Raw genomic sequence first — 22,099 nt, forward strand, 5'->3', positions numbered from 1 at the left:
GTTTCGACTCGCTGTCGGAGCCCAACTTTACTTTCAGTGAGAGAGCAGGATCCCGCTGTGACTTTCCAGAGATGTTCCTGTGTGTGAGCGCTGATTGGCTTCAGCATGTCAGGACGCTGGTCAGTAGATTGTGAATCCCTGGTCGCCCCCGGGGTTGACTGCACTGCATTTATTCACAACTTTTATCTCTCCTCTCCGTCCATTTCCGTGGCGGAAAAACAACAGATTTCTTCGGAGTGACCTGGTTTAGTCTGGCGTCTCTTTTTCTCCACATTCACGCTGTACTGCATGCCTCGTCTTGCACGATTTGACCTCCATGTAGCGCGTCTCTGAACTGAGTGCGCTTGTGTGACTAACCCAGGAAAACCAGGTCGAATCCCAAGCTCATACGCATGATCCATATTGATCAAGTATCGCACAACTTTGAAGTACTTGTACATTTTTTATTTATGCTATTGTATACTTCCACTCCACTTTGAAAGGCAATAGAGTACTGTTTACTCCATGACATTTACTGGACAGTCTCAATCAGACATACCTCAAGATTCAGATAATGAGATAACATAGAAATCAACGTATTGATAGTAATTGACACGTAATTGTAGGTGAGGAAATCATGCAGCAGTATACAGTGATTAAACTGTGCACCACCTTTAATGCATTAATAATCTGTATCTAGTCATTTGATATATACATATTGATATATATGATTTTTATACGGGCCGTTACGCTTAATAAGTCCTTTTTATTTTTGGTACTTTAATATGTTTTGATGCCAATACTTTCGTTTTTATATAAGTAGGATTTTAATTTCAGGATTTTTGCTTTTAAAAATTGAAAAATTAGGTATTGCTACTTTTTTTTAAATATAATATCTGAGTACTTTATCCATCACTGTCGATCTCTCACACACACGCACACGCACACACACCGTAACTCCAGCGCGAAACAGAAGTGAGGGACCCAAACAAACGATTAAGAAGGCACACACAGACGGCTAGTCTTTTTTCGGATTCTCCTAATTGTTCGCTTCCGCCTCTTGCTATCTGCTTCCACAAGCAACAGTCCAAGGGCTGATACCGCCAGTACCGCACTAAACATGTTTTCGATGGACGAGAGTGAAAATAGAACGCACTACTATTTGTTGTTTGAACGCATTACTATTTGTTGTTTGTTTATATATCACGCAGTCTGTTCTTCTTCTCTCAGTTATCACGTAGTCTGTCTTCCGGTTGTTGCCTCTTTTGAATGACGAATACACACTAACGCCGCCTGCTGGTAAGGAGAGGTATTGCCACTCACGCATGCGCAGTTCGTACGTGCAACTTGGCCGTCGGCTGAAGTCTTTGCGGTGTGTTCCAGTGCGACTGTTGGCCAAGACGCAGGAGACGCGAGGCGACACAACAGTCGAGTCCGTCGGACGTGTTCTTTGGTGTCAGTTTGGTGTGTAGGCCCCTTTTAGACCAAACTCCAGCGAGCTTCTCATCTGCCTTTTGATCAAAACACATTATCTTTCCTCATTTGCTCCCACGGTAATGGGCACTGGCTGGGATGATACAATGCCAAATGAAGCTGATAGTCATTTAGGACATACTGTGATGAATGGTTGAGTGATTAAACAACATTAGCGACTTTAAAGTCAAACGGAAGTGCTGTGCTTTTATAGCTGCTGCTGGGACAGTCTGATAACACAGCGGGTAAATTAACAGACGGAGATGGACGCACTTTGACATCCACACTTTGTTCTTGTTGTCTACGTTGAAGCTAGTGAGTGGGTGGCGTCTTGAATTTATGCCAGTGTGTATCAATCTGGCGTAGAAATGATTAGGGCCACCTGCTCTGTCCATAATACAGACTGATTATGTTAAACCAAGTGGAAACCATGGTTCCCTTTTGATACCAACGATAACCGACTGAGAAATGTAATTGACCAGGCTCATTCATATTTCCAAAATCTGATATGGAAAAGCTTCAAGATTGGTCAAAGAGAGGAGGTATTAACTCCATAGATGCACTTCATTGATTGTTTGAAAAGTGTAGTTTTTAAGGCTCAGCCAATGATTATTTCCATCACTTATTTGAGTTATCCTTCCATGTGTAGTCCATAAAATCAGAGATATGGAAAAAAGGTCAATCACAGCTGCAAATGTCTGGTTTTGTCAGATAAACATCTCCAAGCTAAAGTAATATCTGCTTTGTAGCCTCCGGACATTTCTTTTTGCCATCATCCAGAGAGAAAATAGTTCCTCAAAATATCGGTGAAGACGCTTCACTGTTCACATCTGACTGAAGTGTCAAAGTAGATCATTTTCACTTTTGTTGAAGTGTCAGGCTGCTATTTGTGGCTTTGTGAAAGATGTGTCACAGCTCTGCTTTCTGTCAAACCCCACAGTGAAAACTAAACCTATTTATAAAGATTGATCGGGCGTTATCTTATTATGTAGATTACTACTATTGATCGCCACAGTTGATGAAGTAGTTTTAGAAGTGATAGCAGACAGTACTCATGGACAGACATTTTAAAAAGGCTCATCTTGCAGGGACACAATTTAGCATAATGTGTTGCAAAAGGTTCAATATTTAGTTTAGATTATTGTCAATAGATCCTGTAGTTTCTGGAATTCATCATTAAAAAAATGCAGCATTAAAGTGATGTACACTATATTGTATCCATGACAATAATACAATACTATTTTTATTAATTGCTTTGTTGAATACTCGATTCTGACTGGTCCATTTAGAGGTTGTTAATTCTCGCTAACAGACCGTTGCTAAGGAGAACAGACCGTTGCTAGGGAGGATCAAGGGACTATGTGCAGTCATATCCATCCGCAGAAAGAAGTCCGGTAGATTTAAATATGATATATTGGCACTTAAGCCAAAAACAAATAGATTTATGAGGCGGTAATTTGACCTGAAATGCATCCACTAAAGATATCAGATTAAATGAAGTGGTAACTTCCGTTTGATTCAGTTTCTGTGGTGAACAATCACAAAAATCTGGTTTCAGGAGGAATCTTATTCAGCAGAATTCGAGCTGTCATCTGTACCCTAATTCTGAATCTATCAAAGGCACTTTCTTCCTCAAACATGTCAGTGTGAATTGTCTGTGGTGAGTGGAAAGGCTCTGATACATCCAGTACAGGCAGCCATTAGTCCAGATTTTTTTTTCCCCATGAATAATCTTTGAAAAGTTGTCAACCCCAGCCAGTTGACAGCGTCCCTGTTTGACAGATGCAATATTTCAAAGCAGCTCAGCGTGAAGTGTGTGTGTGTGTGTGTGTGTGTGTGTGTGTGTGTGTGTGTGTGTGTGTGTGTGTGTGTGTGTGTGTGTGTGTGTGTGTGTGTGTGTGTGTGTGTGTGTGTGTGTGTGTGTGTGTGTGTGTGTGTGTGTGTGTGTGTGTGTGTGTGTGTGTGTGTGTGTGTGTGTGTGTGTGTGTGTGTGTGTGTGTGTGTGTGTGTGTGTGTGTGTGTGTGTGTGGTTTGGACTGATAAACCATAAATCCAGATGCCCCTTTTTCCCTCGTCTTTGATCACTTCTACTTATTAAGTCCCTTTTTTATTTTGTATTTCTGCTGGAGGCTCGCCGGATGAAGACAAAAACTCCCTTTTTAATGTATTCTTTAAACAAATCCTTACTCATCCCGGCTTAAGAGCAAGGTCGTTCTTCTTTGTGCAAAGACAATCTAACTTAATAAGCGGACATGTCCACGTGCACAATGAAGGCATTTATCATTCTATAATTGCACGAGACAGAGAAGGACAGTGAGTCAGAGATGGAGAGGACAGATTATTATTTTCTTTGGCATGCCATCAATCTAGCTCGGCCTTCTGTCTGCTTTCAGTCAGCACGAAGGCACATTTTAAAGATGCTATTTCTGACCCAAAGCTCAACGTGGGTCACGGCAAAACGTATAAATTGAGTCTGCTGCATTTCTACATTTAACTGAGGCAAGCGAGAAACAATCAATACTTAATTATCTCTTGTATGGTTATTGTGTTTACAGCTTAGAGACGAGCTTTATTTTAATTGACCCTATTTTTAAAGATAGTGCAAAATTAAGCTTCTTGTTTTCAATAAATACCACTTTGCTCCACGCTGACATATCTTAACTAATGGATAGATTGAGATGACATTTTGAGATAGCCATGTTGCCAAGGGGATGAATCCCAAAAGCTTTGATACTGACCGTTACCTACAGCAACACCACCAGGCTTACATTTGTAGTTTTAATTGACTTAACGACTGGATAGATGTCAACATTCTGCTCAGGATGGATTATTCTAGCATTGGTAATTAGTTATCTGTGGCTGGTTACTGTAACTAAGGTGGTGAGCAACACGACATTACACATGTTTAAAATATGGAGGTAAACCGTGACATTAAGTCTGCTTCCATCCAGTTTTTTGGGGGATATTTTGAGAGAAACATAGATTCATGGTAACAGAAGTGGATTTTTAAGTAATATAATCTGTATTTAAACCGGACAATTCTTATTAAAATGATCTTTAACTCTCCTTTCTCTTAAAATCTATTGAGAAAGATAGTTTTAGCTCATATTGCAGCTGGTTCTTAGCAAATAGAGCAGAATGTATTTTCCCCAAATTGCATTTTCTTTTGCAGATTTTCTGTCAATGTGTATATACGTTAAAATAGCCTGTTATCCTGCCTCCGTTAGCACTTAACTTAAGCCCTTTTAAGTACAAACTCATAGAGCTATACTAACATGGCTATGGACACGTATTCCCTATTTCTTTTCTACACAGTGTTGAGTAATTGGAAAAGCTACAGTGAGCTTAGAATTCATACAGGTTTTTAATGTTTTGGTTTGAATGGAATGGACTGCCAGGTAGAAAATGTTGTCCACATTTCTAACGCCACTAATTATTTTAACGCGATTAACGCATGTGTATTTTTTTTCCTCGGCCGCCCCGTAGCTTCAGAGCGCATCGACTTTAAAATACCATCTACAAGCTGATGCTGACAGCCCCGCTCCTGCCGCCCGCTTGCAGCAGACCACACTTCCACGCTCACCGGCAGGCACCGACTGGCCATCGGGAGGACCGTGTGTGTGTGTGTGTATGTGTGGCCCGAGCGAGCGAGAGAGAGACCTTACGTGCATTGTTGTTGTTAGCATCGGGTGCTAGCTAGCTGCGCTAACGGATATAAGGAGCTGTTGAAATGAAAACAGAGGAGCGCTCTATCCACACAACTGCGCCGGGCACTTGACTTGATGCAGGAAGCAGACAGCGGGACATTGTAGGAGAAGTCAGCACACTCAGCTCGGATCGTGGGCAACATGATTGCAGCGTCCAGGCAGCTCCCGTTCGAGCATATGCCTTGAGTTGCACATAGCTCCAACGATCCATCACACACACACACACACACACACACACACACACACACACACACACACACACACACACACACACACACACACACACACACACACACACACACACACACACACACACACACACACACACACACACACACACACACACACACACACACACACACACACACACACACACACCATTTGTATTGTATGAGAGGTTCCAGGTTGAATTGAGGCGAATATTTGTAATGTTCAGAGGTTGTTGTGTTTGTGTTGTCATTGTTCAAATGATAATAAACATCTGCATAAAGCATATTTGTCCACTCATATGTTAAGAGTATTAAAAACTTGAAAAATATTCCTCTAAGGTACATTTAGAACAGATCAAAAATGTGCGATTAATTTGCGATTAACTATTTTAATCGACTGACAGCCCACTTTCTTTTTTCACTCAGAACAAAGCAGCTGTTCGTTAATTTATTTTCTCATCTTTCCCTGTGAAGCTTCAACTCTTCACGTCCTCTAAATGAGACGCCTTGGAATGTAATTTCATCAGACAGGTTGAGTTGCTGCCGCCTCAATCAGAGGTGATGGGGCGCTCTCGATCCCGCACTTCCACTTAGGTGATTAAGGGTGATAAAACAGGTGCCATTTTGCATAAAAACTTGCTTAATGCCGCTTTAAAGAAAAGTCCATAGACTTGCAATGCAGGCAGATATACGACTACCTTTCAATCTGATTTTTGAAAACACGACAGAGATGTTTATTCTTGCTTTTTTCATCCCAGTCATTTGTTGTTCCTGCTTACATCCACGCAACCTGTACGTGCACTTACTCTGTCCGAGAACAGAGAATCCCTGGATGGAGAGCAACAGGGGATGGAGTCACTGAATAATTGAGTCCATAGAGATTGAAGGACATTTTGAACTTCCACTTTGAAAAGACGGATGAAGCTATTTCTGTGGAGGGGACACTTAGAAACAGGGTACACACACTTCACTAGAACACACACAGACACACACTCGCTAGACTCTCCACCCAAACATCTATCCATTTATCTAGGATTTGTAAATACACACACACGTGCACACACACACACACACACACACACACACACACACACACACGCACATGCTTTCAACATACATCAAAGGCTCAGACCCTCTTTCAGAAGAGACTCTTGACTTAAAAAGGAACATTGTGTTTCCCTCCCTCTGCCTCGCCTCTCATTTAGTCCAATATCTGCGGCTTGTTTCTGCTTTTGTCGTTTTGTCGCTGGCGATATTGTTTTAGCTTCTGTTATGGATTACTTGGTGTCTTAGTGGGTAAATAGTCAGTTTGATCCTTAATTAATCTGGAAAATAACAAGACTTGTTGGAGCAGATTTAAGGAAAGGAACTGTCACACATCACAGACGATACTACAGGTTGTGATTTGTGCCATACTGTACAAGGCAAGTTTATTTATATAGCACCTTTCAGCACCAGGCAATTCAAGGTGCTTTACAAAAATGAAAGACATTCAGATAAAGGCATTGCGGGACGGGTGGCGCAGTGGTCTGTGCATCCGATCATCAGATCAAGGGGGAGTGCTGGGGAACTCCAGTTCGAAACCCGCTCCCGCCGCCACTGCGTCAGGCCGTTGTGTCCTTGGGCAAGACACTTCACCTGAACTTGCTCCTGTGGGTATTGTCCACAGTTTCTGACCATTGCATGTATGATGTGCAATGTGTGTATATGTAAAGCGCTTTGAGTCATTGATAATGCGCTATAATAAATGTAAGGAATTATTATTATATATTATTATATTATTATTATATTATTATTATTATTATTATTATTTAAAAACAGTTGGATACAAACCGACGGTACAAACCGACGGTACAAACAGTTAGAAACAAACCGACGGTACAAACAGTTAGAAACAAACCGACGGTACAAACCGTTAGAAACAAACCGACGGTACAAACCGTTAGAAACAAACCGACGGTACAAACCGACTTCAACAGTTCAATACCTATTTAAGGCGACAAAAAGATATTTAAATTGTGTAAAATATATGTAGAAGTTTGCATTGTTTGCATTGTTATAAAATGTCCTCTCTGCTCCTTTCTTATGGGAACATCCATGTGATCAAGGCCTATGTTCATGCACGGTGTATTTGTCACAGGTGTACGCTCTTTCCAGCTGTTGAACTCGCTATAAAGTATATTTTAATGCTGCCTCGTGCATAGATCTGAATATGACGGTGTGTGAGGGCCAGCTTTAGTTTTTTTGTGCTTGACCTTCAATGATGTGATTCATTAGGGTGCCGGGAGAATGAAGCGTAATAATTAATCCGATAAAGGTTATCTGATCGCAGAGCAGAGGGTCGCTGCTCTGGGCTTCTTGCACCAAGACGAAGTCCAGACGTCCTCTCGGAGTAGTTCAGAAAATGAAGTAGCCTTCAACGTGTGTAATTGCAGGGGAGACCCTCTGTGGCCTGGCTGCTCCTGCGAGACAATTAAAAAAGAAGTTTCCCCTTACATAATTGTCATATGTGATCTTTGTAAAAAGGTCACACCTGTTGGTTAAAGCGATGAGGCTCTACTGTTTCCCCAAAAACACGGGCCGTTTCTCAATCTCGAGGAAACTGGCTTCCAAGCCAATATTTCAAGGATGCCACGTCATCGAGTGCCGCCGAAGGACTGTTCCAATCTCCAGCATACTTGGAATTCCACCGAGGTCCTTGGTTTGGGGGTAATTTCGAGGCTGCACATGGGTAGACTTCGCGTCCTTAAAGAGCTTACGAAATGAAGGACAATACTGTTCTTATTACGATAATATATATACTATTATTAATGGGAAATCATGTCATTCATGACAATATGCCCGCAGTATTTATAAATCGTGGTTTATTACAACTTTCCATGCTCACTTCCGATGTTACACGACCGCTCCGAACAAAACAGCTTTCGCCGGTTAGTGACGTCACGCACGTCACGAGTAGAACACCTGTTGAATAATACACTACCTCTGTGGCTGATGTCGGACTCTGGAGACAGAATCGAGTGACAGACAAGACTCATTTGGCGGAGATCCGATGCGGCAACAGAACACAGACTGGTATACATTTGACTTTAATTCATAGAGATTCTCAATAAATAGTAAATAAATAATAATACATCGTAATGTAGCAGGCAAACTTGGCTCAGGCAACAGAACAGAGACTGGTATATACATTTGACTAAAATTCATAGAGATTCTCAAAAAATAGTAAATAAATAATAATGACTCTGCTGAAATAACCAGTTTAGATACATGTAGCTGGTCAGGCTGTTGTAAATTGACCAGCCAGTAGATATTAGGCTGGAATGGTTGGCTGGTTTATCCATCCATCACCAGCTTATGTTTAATAATAGTATTAAATATACCCTGCTGGGAGCTTACCAGGATTCCAGGTGACCAGCATACATTAAATACTGGTATGATTATTTAAACAAGAGAACATAAATATATTACAAAGATTCATTGTGTCATGTATTCTGGTATCTACAAAATAAAGACATTGTATAGTGTTCATAATAGTATTTTAATTTAATAAATAGCTAGTTAATATAATAAAATACACAGTAACAATACAATAATTATACAAATAACAACCAACCTGCAAATCAACCTACACATCAAAATAAATATATTATCTAAAACCGGTGCATTTGATTTAAAATAAAAGTAATACATAGAATTCAATATTTAAATGGTAACAAAAACCGTAACACTATGTATGATAAGAACAAGGCAACAAAGAAAGTGTTTGTTGTTTTTCCTTGTTCATGTCTATAATGTTTCCCGTTGTGTAGCGTCCAGCCTTTCCCAATCTGGCCTGCACTTCTGTCTGTTGAAGCCACTTCTTGAAGCAAACTGAGAAGAAATGTACAGATATAAGTACACTGTAAAAAGAAAACTTAATATTTACGTTAACATTTGGGCTGCTGTGGTTGCCAGAACCGTTAAAGTATAATACATTACAAATTACAGTTGGTTGGCATAGAGTCTAGACGTTACAGTCAACAATTGCTTATGGTGAATTACAATGGCAAAAACAAATAGAGCTATGGTGAGCTATGGTCCTACGACGCAGGTTATCAAGTGGATCGCTCAAGCCAGCCGTGTCCTATCTAGTTAGGTGCGCGTTCACATGAAAGGGGTGGTATTTGGAGCATTCGACCAATCACAAACATGAAGAAGCGTACTGACAGTGCAGCGTCATACTAGTCAAAAATGAAGAAGTTAAACTTTAAACATCCATGACTTAAACACTTGATCAGGATCAAAGCCTCAGAGCTGCACCTGCAAGGTGAACACAGCTGGTAACAGAACAAGTGTTTGAATGCGTACATTAACAGGTTTATGATATCACTGCCCGTCTAAAACACCATCTGACTTTCATTACCTCTGACTCCAGTGTTTCCTCAACTCAACGTGTTGCTAAAATAATACTTCTGCATACAGTATGTGACACTGTGAGTGTTGCACGGCCAGATACGGCTCAGCTGACTCAGATAAGGAGATATATGATACATTATGAAGAGATATGCCGCGGACTGTACTTAATGTTACTCTGATCCGGGTTCTTATGTTGTGGCCGATATTTAAGTAAGATTTCTTAACGCTAATGTTATAATAGTCAGATTGCTCTGAAGATGGAGGTGATATTCTATTCATGTTCACGTTCACACAGTCGGTGATTTTTGCCGGCCGTCTTTCCTGCAACGGCAGTTTTTCTGTATTTCCTTTCTCCTGTAATATGACTTGATCGCTTTAAACTCCGCACACTGAGCTCTGATTGGTCAGCAGGCGGTGCTTTCACTGAGTTGAGCTCTTAGCCTGCAACCTAACCTGGTCCGGGGCAGTTTAGCCGTTCAGCATAAGTTACCATGGAGATCTAGCCCGCTAAGAAGAGAACCAGCTTCGTAGGACTGGAAAGCCGGAGTTTTCCCTGAAGTTAGCCGCGAAGAGAACATCCTGCTTCGTAGTACAGGCCCCAGGACTGACTGAAGACATGTGGAACAGAGGACAGGCATGGTTCCATGTACAGGAAACTGGAACTTTGAACAGGTGTTTTCATCTTTTCTGCCTGAAGATTCACAAGTTCTTGATCAGGTGTTTGATGTGGGCTGGCATGATCCTTTCTGCAGCGATAAATAAAGAAAACAAAGACATTTTTTGTAATAATGGTAACAACAATAATATTAGTATAATTATGTATATAGCACTTACACAATTGCAAAGTGATTCTCACAACAAAAATAAAGAACAAAACAATATCAACAATAAAAAAAACAAATTATTACAGGAATGTTGAGACAAATAAATGTTTTTTCAGTCTTTACAATGCACTGTCGGAAATGACCTTCCAAAGGCTAAATTTAAACTCAATACCATAAATAACTGGGTACCAAAGTGCTTTACCTGATAGAACACGCTCCACACGGAGCAGCAACCTCGGCCTTTTGCTGCATATCATCTCCTCCCTCTCCACTGTTTCCAGTACATCTCTACTGTCCAATAAAACTGAAATTCCCCAAAAAATCCTATTAAAAAAAGTTAAAAACAATGACTGGCTGTTGGCATTGAAATGGATTAGAATCTCACCTTTTTCCTGGATGTCAGGAAGGCCATGGAGTCGTTCCCTTCAAGTCCGCAACCAGTCATAGGAGTTCAAATGCAAAGCCTGAATGATGACAAGAGCGAGAGACTTACATTTTACAATTATATTTTTAATTCATACCAGAGCAGTGTGTACAGGCCCTGTACGACACGCAGAGAACAGATCAAATCCCCTGACAGACTCACACACTTTGGTGATGTCCTCATCTGATAATGTTTCATTTTTTAGCAGCATAGTAACATTACTCAAAGTATATCTCAGACCCAACTCATTTACAGTATGTTTTGCATCTCCTCAACAATGGTCTGTATAGTTGAGTAGAAAAAAACTGTCCCTACAATTTCAGGTAGATAACACACATTTGTAAGAAAAGTTTACAATGAAGCACTAAACCCCTCTTTGTGTTAAGCGAGCTGCCACAGAAAGTGCAGCTTAACATGCTAACCTTTGGTGAGCTACAGTAAAGCTAACTTCATGCTCAACACAACACCTTTAACGTGCATTACATTGACGATTTTAAACACAACTTAACTCTCTCTACTTGTAAGATAACGTTTAGTTAACTTACCCTTAAATAACTACATCACGTTTTTCAGTGGAAACACAAACTGCAGAAAACGTTAGCTGCTAACTGTTGTTAGCTAAGACAGCTAGCTCTTAAGGGAAGTAACATAGCCTCATGGCAAACGTAAGGTTGAGTTAACGTAACGTTGTAAGAAAGCAAAACGAACCTTCGAGAAAGCGTTTACTCTCTCTCCTTAGCGGGCATTGTTGATTGTTCGAAACACGATCTCTCGATGTGCTGCCCCACACATCGTCGGTTTCATCGACCCCGGGTTACCTGGTCTAGCAAACGTCCGCCTCGTACGACGCACTTGTTTTGTCCATATACGCAACATTTGATCATTTTTTGGCCACAAAAACATCCCATAACCAGATGTTGAGACGGCCCCACATCCCCATACAACATATCGCTTGCCAATTATTCTTGGCGTCTTATTGCTGTGCATCCTTTGTCGTAATATTTGGCCCTTCAATGCATTCAAACGGGACTGAGCTCAGCTGTGTTCCACTCATGACGTCACCGCCGGAAATGGCCGAAGTTGATGTTTCCGGCGCAACGAACGATTGTTACTAACTGACAACTTTTGTATGCTGTTATAATCGTGATTTATTAAAAATAGATCAATAATAAAAAAATCATATGGCACATTCCACAATACAAATGCAACCTCTATCATATACTAAGCCCACTAACAGGTGCTAAAAGCATTTCGTAAGCTCTTTAAAATCCCCACAATGCTTTGCGCACGGACCAATTTCCCCAAATCTGTGGCGGAAAATGTAAGGCGGGGCCTCTCATGTGACGCACACCTGCTCGCCTGTTCCACTCTCCGTTTTCCGAATGCCAGGAAGGATTCTTGCCTTGCTTCTGAAGCAAGTGACTCGGAAGACATGTGCTACCAAGCAAGCATCCTCGCGATTGAGAAACGGCCATAGAGTCTATCTAATAGTGCTTGTTTCATTTCAGTGGATATGACTTCCTGTTTACGTCTCGTCAAGTTTGAACACAAATGAGACCAAAACGAATCCTTTCCTGAATCCTAATTGGCTGCAACGATAAGCGGACAGAAAAACAATTCCCAACTATTTTGATAACTATAAGGACACTTAAAGACTGCACCTTGGGAGGCCTCTTTTAAAAATCGTTAGTTGCAGCCTTAATATGAATCCCCAGATGTTATAGAAACCTAGAATCCAAGCAGAGCCGTCTCGTATCAGACAATCGATGGCACTCTCGAAGATGCTTCCCAATAAATCCGAGCAGGAATGAGCTGTGAAGGCGGTAATAGAAGCCTCCGGGGACACACAACGCAGCAGATGAATTCACACAAGGCAGGAGACGCCATCGCTAAGTATGGGAATAAATATATACGGAGTACATCGTCAGTGTAGCAGGTGGAGAACGCTAAGGAAGCAGCTGCAGCTTTACGTAAGCATGCGTCCTTTAAATGTGATGATATTGATATAAGTAACCTTTAGTTTTCTTTCTGCTTCCCTTCCCTCCTCACTTCCTTGCCCTCGTTAGACCCTCCACTGTTTCCCGTCTTTTCTAATTGCTCTTGTTTTGCCTTCTCCTCCTCCGCGTGCAGTGTTTGAAGTGAAACTCGGCGTATAAATGGATTATGAGCACTTTGAGTGTTTGATGGGGTCTTTCCCAAAAGCCTGGGAGAAAGATCACCTGTTCAAAGACACCGGCAAAGAAGGGCTCAAGGACTCCAAATATGTTTAAGGAGATAAAAAAGGTGTTGTGTATTAACGCAGAGGAGCTTTTAAAACACTTTTGGGCTGCATGATGAAAAATAGCTAATTGTGATTATTTTGTACAGATTTTTGAATTGCAGTTTGATTGCCTTTACCAAATATTGCTTTTACTGCGGTTAAGATATCGCACTACAGGCTTTAATGCAATTCCAAGACCATTTAGATGAGTTGTGCAGGGTTTCAAAATGTTATTTACCAACTGAATCTGGGTCCATCGGGCTCAAACTTTAAATGGGAAAGATTTGCAGATGATTAAAACCTTTGAGAATAGATGGAGGCACTTCCCTGCTGCCTCTAGCCTATCAGTGAAAAGAAAATTAAACAATTTGTCTTGGAGATAGACAAAGACACACAGGTGCTGATTGTTCCTCGGGCCGGATGCTCGGTGAAGCGCAGACGACACTTTTCAACGTTTCTCATTTTGAGTTTTTTCACACACTTTGAGTGAACCGCAAATCACTTCCTCTTGTTTAGTTCAGAGCCCTTTTTCTATTCGAGTCTTAGGGATGAAGAAAACAAAAGCATGTTAATGAAATTAGCCACACACACACACACACACACACACACACACACACACACACACACACACACACACACACACACACACACACACACACACACACAGAAGTACAGCCCCCCCTGAGCGAGGCGTTCAACGCTCGTGTTTACCGTCATTTCTGCATGTTACCCTCAAGGGGCATCGCTGTGAGGCTGCCTGCGGGACACTGCAACTGCAATGCATTGTGGGTGAGTGTGTTTATTTGCGGCGTCAGTACGAGTGCTCTGACAATAAGTCCTGCATATTTATAAATCGTCGTCCTTGATGAACCGGCACAGAAGTGGACGTTTGAGTCGGAGAAATCGAACGCTGTTGATTCTTCTTGAGGGATTGGAAATGTAGTCCAGCGACTTTAGATTTCTCAAAGGTTTAGGAGATATAAATATTTCACTTATAAATATTTATACTAACGATGCGTCATCGGTTTCGCCTGAAGAAGCACATTAGTCAGTGATCTGCGCTTCCTTCACTGCAACGCTTATTATTATAACAAAGTGCAAGGCAGTGCTTTCGAGCTCACTGGATTCTCAGCGATGAGGCGATGCAGCGCTTTGCGAGGGAGTTGTAACGGGGAACTATTCATGGTGGGCTGAATTGACTTTTGGGGGGGATTTAATTAAGAAGAGAAACCCCTCAGATCCTTAACGTTTTACTATGTAGAAAATACACATTGAAAGAAGTACTGTTCACATCGGGAGAGTTTGGGTTTCTTGACTGTTTCTCCATTTTATAATTAAATAGATAAACTAGAAATGTAAAATATATTTTTTAAAAGTACAAATATGCTTATATGCAAAGGAACCTAAAGTAAAATGTCCCATAAAAGATAAAGAAAATGTACTACAATATACAACATATCACAACATATGCTTTGGTGTGTTAGTATTTATAAGACATAGATGCAAAATGGCGGTTTATTTCTGCTCCAATTATTCCACGTTTTGCATTTAAAGTATTGATTGGCATCCAAAAAACGTTCAATTTGTACCCTAATTTGCATGTGTTCATGTCCAGGACAGAACATCGCGTAATGAACAGAGAGAAACGGCAGTAAACAACAAACCCACACTATTATTATTATTGATTTATTGATACCAGTGTGTAAAGCTTATCCAGCCGCTTGGGAAGCATGTCGTGCTACATGTGTGGGAACATGTGGCTGAGCGACATCTGTAATTGGCGCGAGCGAAAACGATGAGGCCGGACGATATTTGTCCTCGAGTGTCGCTAATTAATTTCAGCCAGAAGTGCTTTGCTGTCGACGTGCTGTGGCTTTCATACTAGATGTCTTATCATCAGATTGTGAGCGGTGTTTCTACAGACGGTTGATGTGTACAGACGGAAACATACATCACGGTTGATAAGCCACATCATAATAATGCTGACTTCATCATATTATCAATTATCAACCATGTGAGGATTCTACTTCCTGAACCTATTGTAAGACTTGGAAGGAAAAAGTTTAGAGCAATCAATATTTTAAGCCCTCAAATACAATATTAATACCCTAACTAATAAACTCTCAGCCTGGTATACGTTTCCCAGCAGAGTCACCCGTGGTTATCTCGCCCACAGCGTCGTTTCTCTGACTTTAGAAACGGAGCCTCGGGGGAGTAATGCGAGCTTCTTTGCGGTGGTTAATTTCAGTCGCATATCTTCCAACACTCGGCTCCATTGTTTTGCATAATGCCCGTGAATAATAGACCCGCGTCAGGGCCTTGTCTCGCAGGTGTAGTCCCCTAAAAAGAGGACAGGAAATCCCATTCGACACTTTGTGGTGCGCTGTCTGACTTATTTGAGTCTCCTTATCATTTCCCTGCAAAGGTCGACTGTAGCAATGGGGATGCAGGCGACAGATGTATTAGGAAGGTCAGGTCTCTTCTGTCTGCTCTCAGAAAAGGTCAGGTCAGAAAAGTCACAGAGTGAGTGACACAGTGGGTGCTTCTCAATGTCGAGGAAGGCTGCTCCAGAGCCACTATTTCAAGGATGCTACGTCATCGAGTGCCGCCGAAGGACTGTTCCAATGTCCAGGATGCTCGGAATTCTACCTTGGTTGCGGGACATTTCGAGGCTGCACATGTGTAGACTCCGCGGTCTTAAAATCCCCAGAATGCTTTGCGCACGGACCAATTTCCAAATCTCTGGCGGAAATCACGCTCCATTTAAGGCGGGGCCTCGCATATGACGCGCGCCTGCTCCACCATTCTTCATTTTCCGAGGCTACGAAGGACTTCTGAAGCAAGCGAATCGGAGGTACATGTGCTACCAAGCAAGGGTCCTCGACATTGAGAAACACCTCTTGTGCTCTATGTAAAATATGTCAAACGGGTCTTTTGTCGGGGCGCTTTACAAACTTGAGCTTAAAATGAACGCTAGAAAGATACCAAGAGAAAAACCCTTCCTCCCTTGGATGTCTGAGTTCTCCTCGCTAATGATTGGGAATAACTTCCACAGACTTCTCACTGTCTGACCTTATCACTGAAGTATCAGTCCGCCTTGTTTAAATTCTATAGAGGGCTTCCTGCTGATGTACTGACCTTCAGTCGGCCATGTTGGAGGTCCTCAGTTGTTAATAGCATATTTCCCTCCGCCTTAAAGGCCATTAAAATCACTGAGCTGCTTCACATTGACCATACCGATTCGCTGAAGAACCAATCATGATGTTTGATTACAATAACTCACATTCTTGTCAACATAAATACTCAAAAAACAAGGAAAAACAAAACGATTAAACTTGTTTATCCATGCACGAATCAAGCCTACCAAACAAACGGGAAACAATCAACCCCCCACAGAGTTTGACCCATTTGAGCAGCGCTTCGAAAATAAGTATTTTTGACACGTTTTTACATTCAATCTTTCAAAAGTATTCATCGGTTTCTTTTTATTCTGCCACTCAGCAGCCCTTTCTTGGACTGAATGCATACCCTATGTTTCAGTTTAAAGCATATTATCATACATGTATTCAGTGTGAAACTTGAAAGAGAATGGGAGAGAGGGCCGGTGAGAACAGGGACAGATATACTGCAGGTGGTGTTGGGAGTTAGTTGCTGGTGGACGTTTTCTATTTTGTTATTAAAAAATGGAATGAGGGAATTACAGTAGGCGGTTGAATACTGATCCGGTGGTCGTAGTATGTTCACTGTAGAGAACCGGGCCCTTGTGTTCCCTGATGAGGACGGCAGAATATGAGGATTTAGCTGTGGAGAGTCCTTGTAGTGGAGAGTGTGGTTATTGTATATTTCTTTGTACCCACATCTGATGATACAAATGGTAAATAAATATCTCGTTAGCCATTATTTTTGATTCAAGGTCTGCGGAGGAGTAAGAATGTTTTTGAGATAGATGCACTGCACTATAACCAGATTAATCTCCAAGCCAACATTTTGTATTATATTTTCTTATCCATCTTTCAAGGCTGTCAAAGCTGTTACTTTGACACAATGTTTTTACAGTAAATCCACTTTTTCAAGCGTTCAGCTCAAAAAAGAGGAACACAATGTCACAAGGACTTTTTCCCTTTGCTGACCCGCTAAGTAAGTACATTGTATTCATTGTGCTAATACTTCTCACAACGGAGGTGAGAAAAAGCAACGTAAACACTTGGTGTAATTGCATTTCCATTTCAAAGGCTTAATGTGTATTTTGAGTGTTTCCACAGAGTGCTGCGCCACTTCTCCGTTTCCTTTGATGTGGACACGTTTGTGTTCAAACAAGCACATTATCAGCTCCTCCAGACACACACACACACACACACACACACACACACACACACACACACACACACACACACACACACACACACACACACACACACACACACACACACACACACACACACACACACACACACACACACACACACACACACACTGCATCCATCTCTGTCATCTCCATGCTGCTCTTAAGGCGGCTCTGACCACTATATTGAGTCTCTTTTCTGTCCCCAGGAGTACCAGATCGATATCATCTTCGCCCAGACCTGGGTGGACACCCGTCTGCGCTTCAACAGCAGCAGCAGCACTCGGCTCACTCTCAACAGGTATTCACTCTTTATTTCAAATCTGCTGCTTCAATACCCATCTATTCATAACCAGAGAGGACACAAGTACACATCCTTTACTCAAGTAGAAGTACACATCCTTTACTCAAGTAGAAGTACAGATACTCGTGTTTAAAAATACTCTGGTGAAAGTAGAAGTGCTGACTAAACTTCTTTACTCAAGTGAAAGTAAAGAACTTTGAAGTGTACTTCAGTAGAAAGTACCCATAGCTAGCAGCTGCTTTAAAGAGTACCTGACCTCCCTTTATATCAATAGAACAATAATGTCATTGTTAGCTAATGAATGTTTTCATGCTGAACAACGGCAACGTGACAACGTTTCCATTGGTCCCTCTTCTTTAGAGAAGACCAGGAAGTGATGGATACACGGATCGTGTTCCAACCAATAGGCACGCAGTGACTCTAAAGAATAATGACCACGCACCAACACACATTCAGACTAAAGGAACCAGCTATTTGGGAATGAGAGAAGTAGAAAGTACAGGTATTTGAGTTCAACATGTAAGAAGTAGAAAGTACAGGTATTTGAGTTCAACATGTAAGAAGTAGAAAGTACAGGTATTTGAGTTCAACATGTAAGAAGTAGAAAGTACAGGTATTTGTGTTCAACATGTAAGAAGTAGAAAGTACAGGTATTTGAGTTCAACATGAGAGAAGTAGAAAGTACAGGTATTTGAGTTCAACATGTAAGAAGTAGAAAGTACAGGTATTTGAGTTCAACATGTAAGAAGTAGAAAGTACAGGTATTTGTAGTTCAACATGTAAGAAGTAGAAAGTACAGGTATTTGAGTTCAACATGTAAGAAGTAGAAAGTACAGGTATTTGAGTTCAACATGTAAGAAGTAGAAAGTACAGGTATTTGAGTTCAACATGTAAGAAGTAGAAAGTACAGGTATTTGAGTTCAACATGTAGAAGTAGAAAGTACAGGTATTTGAGTTCAACATGTAAGAAGTAGAAAGTACAGGTATTTGAGTTCAACATGTAAGAAGTAGAAAGTACAGGTATTTGAGTTCAACATGTGAGAAGTAGAAAGTACAGGTATTTGAGTTCAACATGTGAGAAGTAGAAAGTACAGGTATTTGAGTTCAACATGTAAGAAGTAGAAAGTACAGGTATTTGAGTTCAACATGTAGAGAAGTAGAAAGTACAGGTATTTGAGTTCAACATGTGAGAAGTAGAAAGTACAGGTATTTGAGTTCAACATGTAGAGAAGTAGAAAGTACAGGTATTTGAGTTCAACATGTAGAGAAGTAGAAAGTACAGGTATTTGAGTTCAACATGTGAGAAGTAGAAAGTACAGGTATTTGAGTTCAACATGTAAGAAGTAGAAAGTACAGGTATTTGAGTTCAACATGTAAGAAGTAGAAAGTACAGGTATTTGAGTTCAACATGTAAGAAGTAGAAAGTACAGGTATTTGAGTTCAACATGTGAGAAGTAGAAAGTACAGGTATTTGAGTTCAACATGTGAGAAGTAGAAAGTACAGGTATTTGAGTTCAACATGTGAGAAGTAGAAAGTACAGGTATTTGAGTTCAACATTAGAGAAGTAGAAAGTACAGGTATTTGAGTTCAACATGTAAGAAGTAGAAAGTACAGGTATTTGAGTTCAACATGTAAGAAGTAGAAAGTACAGGTATTTGGGTTCAACATGTGAGAAGTAGAAAGTACAGGTATTTGAGTTCAACATTAGAGAAGTAGAAAGTACAGGTATTTGAGTTCAACATGTGAGAAGTAGAAAGTACAGGTATTTGGGTTCAACATGTAAGAAGTAGAAAGTACAGGTATTTGAGTTCAACGTGTAAGAAGTAGAAAGTACAGGTATTTGAGTTCAACATGTAAGAAGTAGAAAGTACAGGTATTTGAGTTCAACATGTGAGAAGTAGAAAGTACAGGTATTTGGGTTCAACATGTGAGAAGTAGAAAGTACAGGTATTTGAGTTCAACATGTGAGAAGTAGAAAGTACAGGTATTTGAGTTCAACATGAGAGAAGTAGAAAGTACAGGTATTTGAGTTCAACATGTAAGAAGTAGAAAGTACAGGTATTTGAGTTCAACATGTAAGAAGTAGAAAGTACAGGTATTTGGGTTCAACATGTGAGAAGTAGAAAGTACAGGTATTTGGGTTCAACATGTGAGAAGTAGAAAGTACAGGTATTTGGGTTCAACATGTGAGAAGTAGAAAGTACAGGTATTTGGGTTCAACATGTAAGAAGTAGAAAGGGGTCAGAAAATAAGTAGTGGAGTAAAGTACTGATACCAGAAATGTACTTAAGTACAGAAACAAAGTATTTGTACTCCACTACTTCATAATTACTATATTTGCCTGTATTTCAAATGATGACAACACCCAGCTGGGATTGTTCTCTTTCCACTGAAGCAACTATTGTGTGTGAGCATTTTCATACTGTGAATATCTCATTTGAGAACAATATTCATCTCTCTCTCGGGAAGAGGCCTTTAATTAATGGAACAAATTGATTGATGTGCTTTGTTTTCCCCGTGTCGCCCGGGCATTTCATTATCCTCTCACGGAGAAGTGGAGCTGCCTCTTGTATGTCACAGACAATCTCAACAGCAAAACATTCCTCTCTCTCTCTCTCTCTCTCTCTCTCTCTCTCTCTCTCTCTCTCTCTCTCTCTCTCTCTCTCTCTCTCTCTCTCTCTCTCTCTCTCTCTGCTTTGTATTCACACAGCAATATGGTGGGTTTAATCTGGCTGCCCGACACCATCTTTAGAAATTCCAAGAACGCCGACTCGCACTGGATCACGACGCCCAATCAGCTGCTCCGGATCTGGAGCAATGGGAAAGTGCTCTACACACTGAGGTAGGAAGACATGGAAACACACAGCACAGAAACAAAGAAGCAGGGAATCGATAGCAGGAAGCTCAAAGAAACACTTATCATTTTATCAGGACATAATTGCCTTTTTTACAACATTCAGTTATCTCTGTAAACATGTGAGGAGTCTGTACCTCATCACCCCAGATTCTAAAGCAATTTGACGCATTGATTTAACTTCTTGTGTTTTTGGAAGTGACTTAAAGTGAATCATCCAAAATTGGACAAAAGGAAGGAAGCCTGGGTGGTTCAAACGGCAATATCTCGCACTCACAAATAGGCAATTTGCAGATTAATTCAAGCCGCAGTCGTCTTAAATCCATGTCTGTTGCAGTAGTTTTCATTAGTGGCTTGTTTTCACAATAGCAAAGGCTTTTTTGAACCCGTCTCCTGTCTTTAAAGCCCCTGAAAACATGGTTTAACATCTTAAAGAGGAATACATCACAACAACACCGATCTTTCTTGGAATATAATGTTTAAACAGTTGATTTTTCTGCTCAAAAATAGCCTGTGTTAGTCAACTTCAAAGTTCCGTTTGTCTGACTCATCCCCCTCCCCTTTTGTGACAAGATAGTCAAAACACTAAAGTATACTATCATACCAGATTATACAAAGTTAATACATTTAGAAGACCCTTTGTATGCTTTTATTTTGAAAGAGACTCACCTATTCCTGTTTTGAGGACTTGCTTATTTTAGCTTCTCCTCCACTCAATCATTCATACTGTACTGTATGTGTTGTTTACCTCGGCACAGAAGAACACACACTTCTGTACAACGCGGCATTATGTCACACCAAGTGCTCGTTTATTACGCTCTGACAGCGTGTGTGTGTGTGTGTGTGTGTGTGTGTGTGTGTGTGCGTGTGCGTGTGTGTGGCTAATTAACATGCTTTTGTTTTCTTCATCCCTAAGACTCGATTAGAAAAAGGGCTCTGAACTAAACAAGACGTAGTGATTTGCATACTTGCCTGTTCACTCAAAGCGTGTGAAAAAACTCAAAATGAGAAACGTTGAAAAGTGTCGTCTGCGCTTCGCTGAGCACCTGGCCCGAGGAACACTCAGCACCTGTGTGTCTTTGTCTATCTCTCAGACAAATTGTTTAATTTTCTTTTCACTGATAGGCTAGAGGCAGTGTGTGTGTGTGTGTGTGTGTGTGTGTGTGTGTGTGTGTGTGTGTGTGTGTGTGTGTGTGTGTGTGTGTGTGTGTGTGTGTGTGTGTGTGTGTGTGTGTGTGTGTGTGTGTGTGTGTGTGTGTGTGTGTGTGTGTGTGTGTGTGTGTGTGTGTGTGTGTGTGTGTGTGTGTGTGTGTGTGTGTGTGTG

General features: G+C 40.9%; 1 protein-coding gene across 1 annotated transcript in view; it reads left to right on the forward strand.

Annotated features, from left to right (window-relative positions):
• LOC117460360 (gamma-aminobutyric acid receptor subunit gamma-3-like) overlaps positions 1–22,099 on the forward strand; it is a 109,451-nt gene that overhangs the window by 46,223 nt on the left and 41,129 nt on the right. The window contains exons 4-5 of the mRNA XM_034101736.2: positions 17,826–17,917; positions 20,632–20,763. Of these exons, the coding sequence (XP_033957627.1) occupies positions 17,826–17,917; positions 20,632–20,763 (224 nt within the window). The remainder of the gene's footprint in view (positions 1–17,825; positions 17,918–20,631; positions 20,764–22,099) is intronic.

Source organism: Pseudochaenichthys georgianus, chromosome 2 (assembly GCF_902827115.2).
Source record: "Pseudochaenichthys georgianus chromosome 2, fPseGeo1.2, whole genome shotgun sequence".
Classification (NCBI taxonomy): domain Eukaryota; kingdom Metazoa; phylum Chordata; class Actinopteri; order Perciformes; family Channichthyidae; genus Pseudochaenichthys; species Pseudochaenichthys georgianus.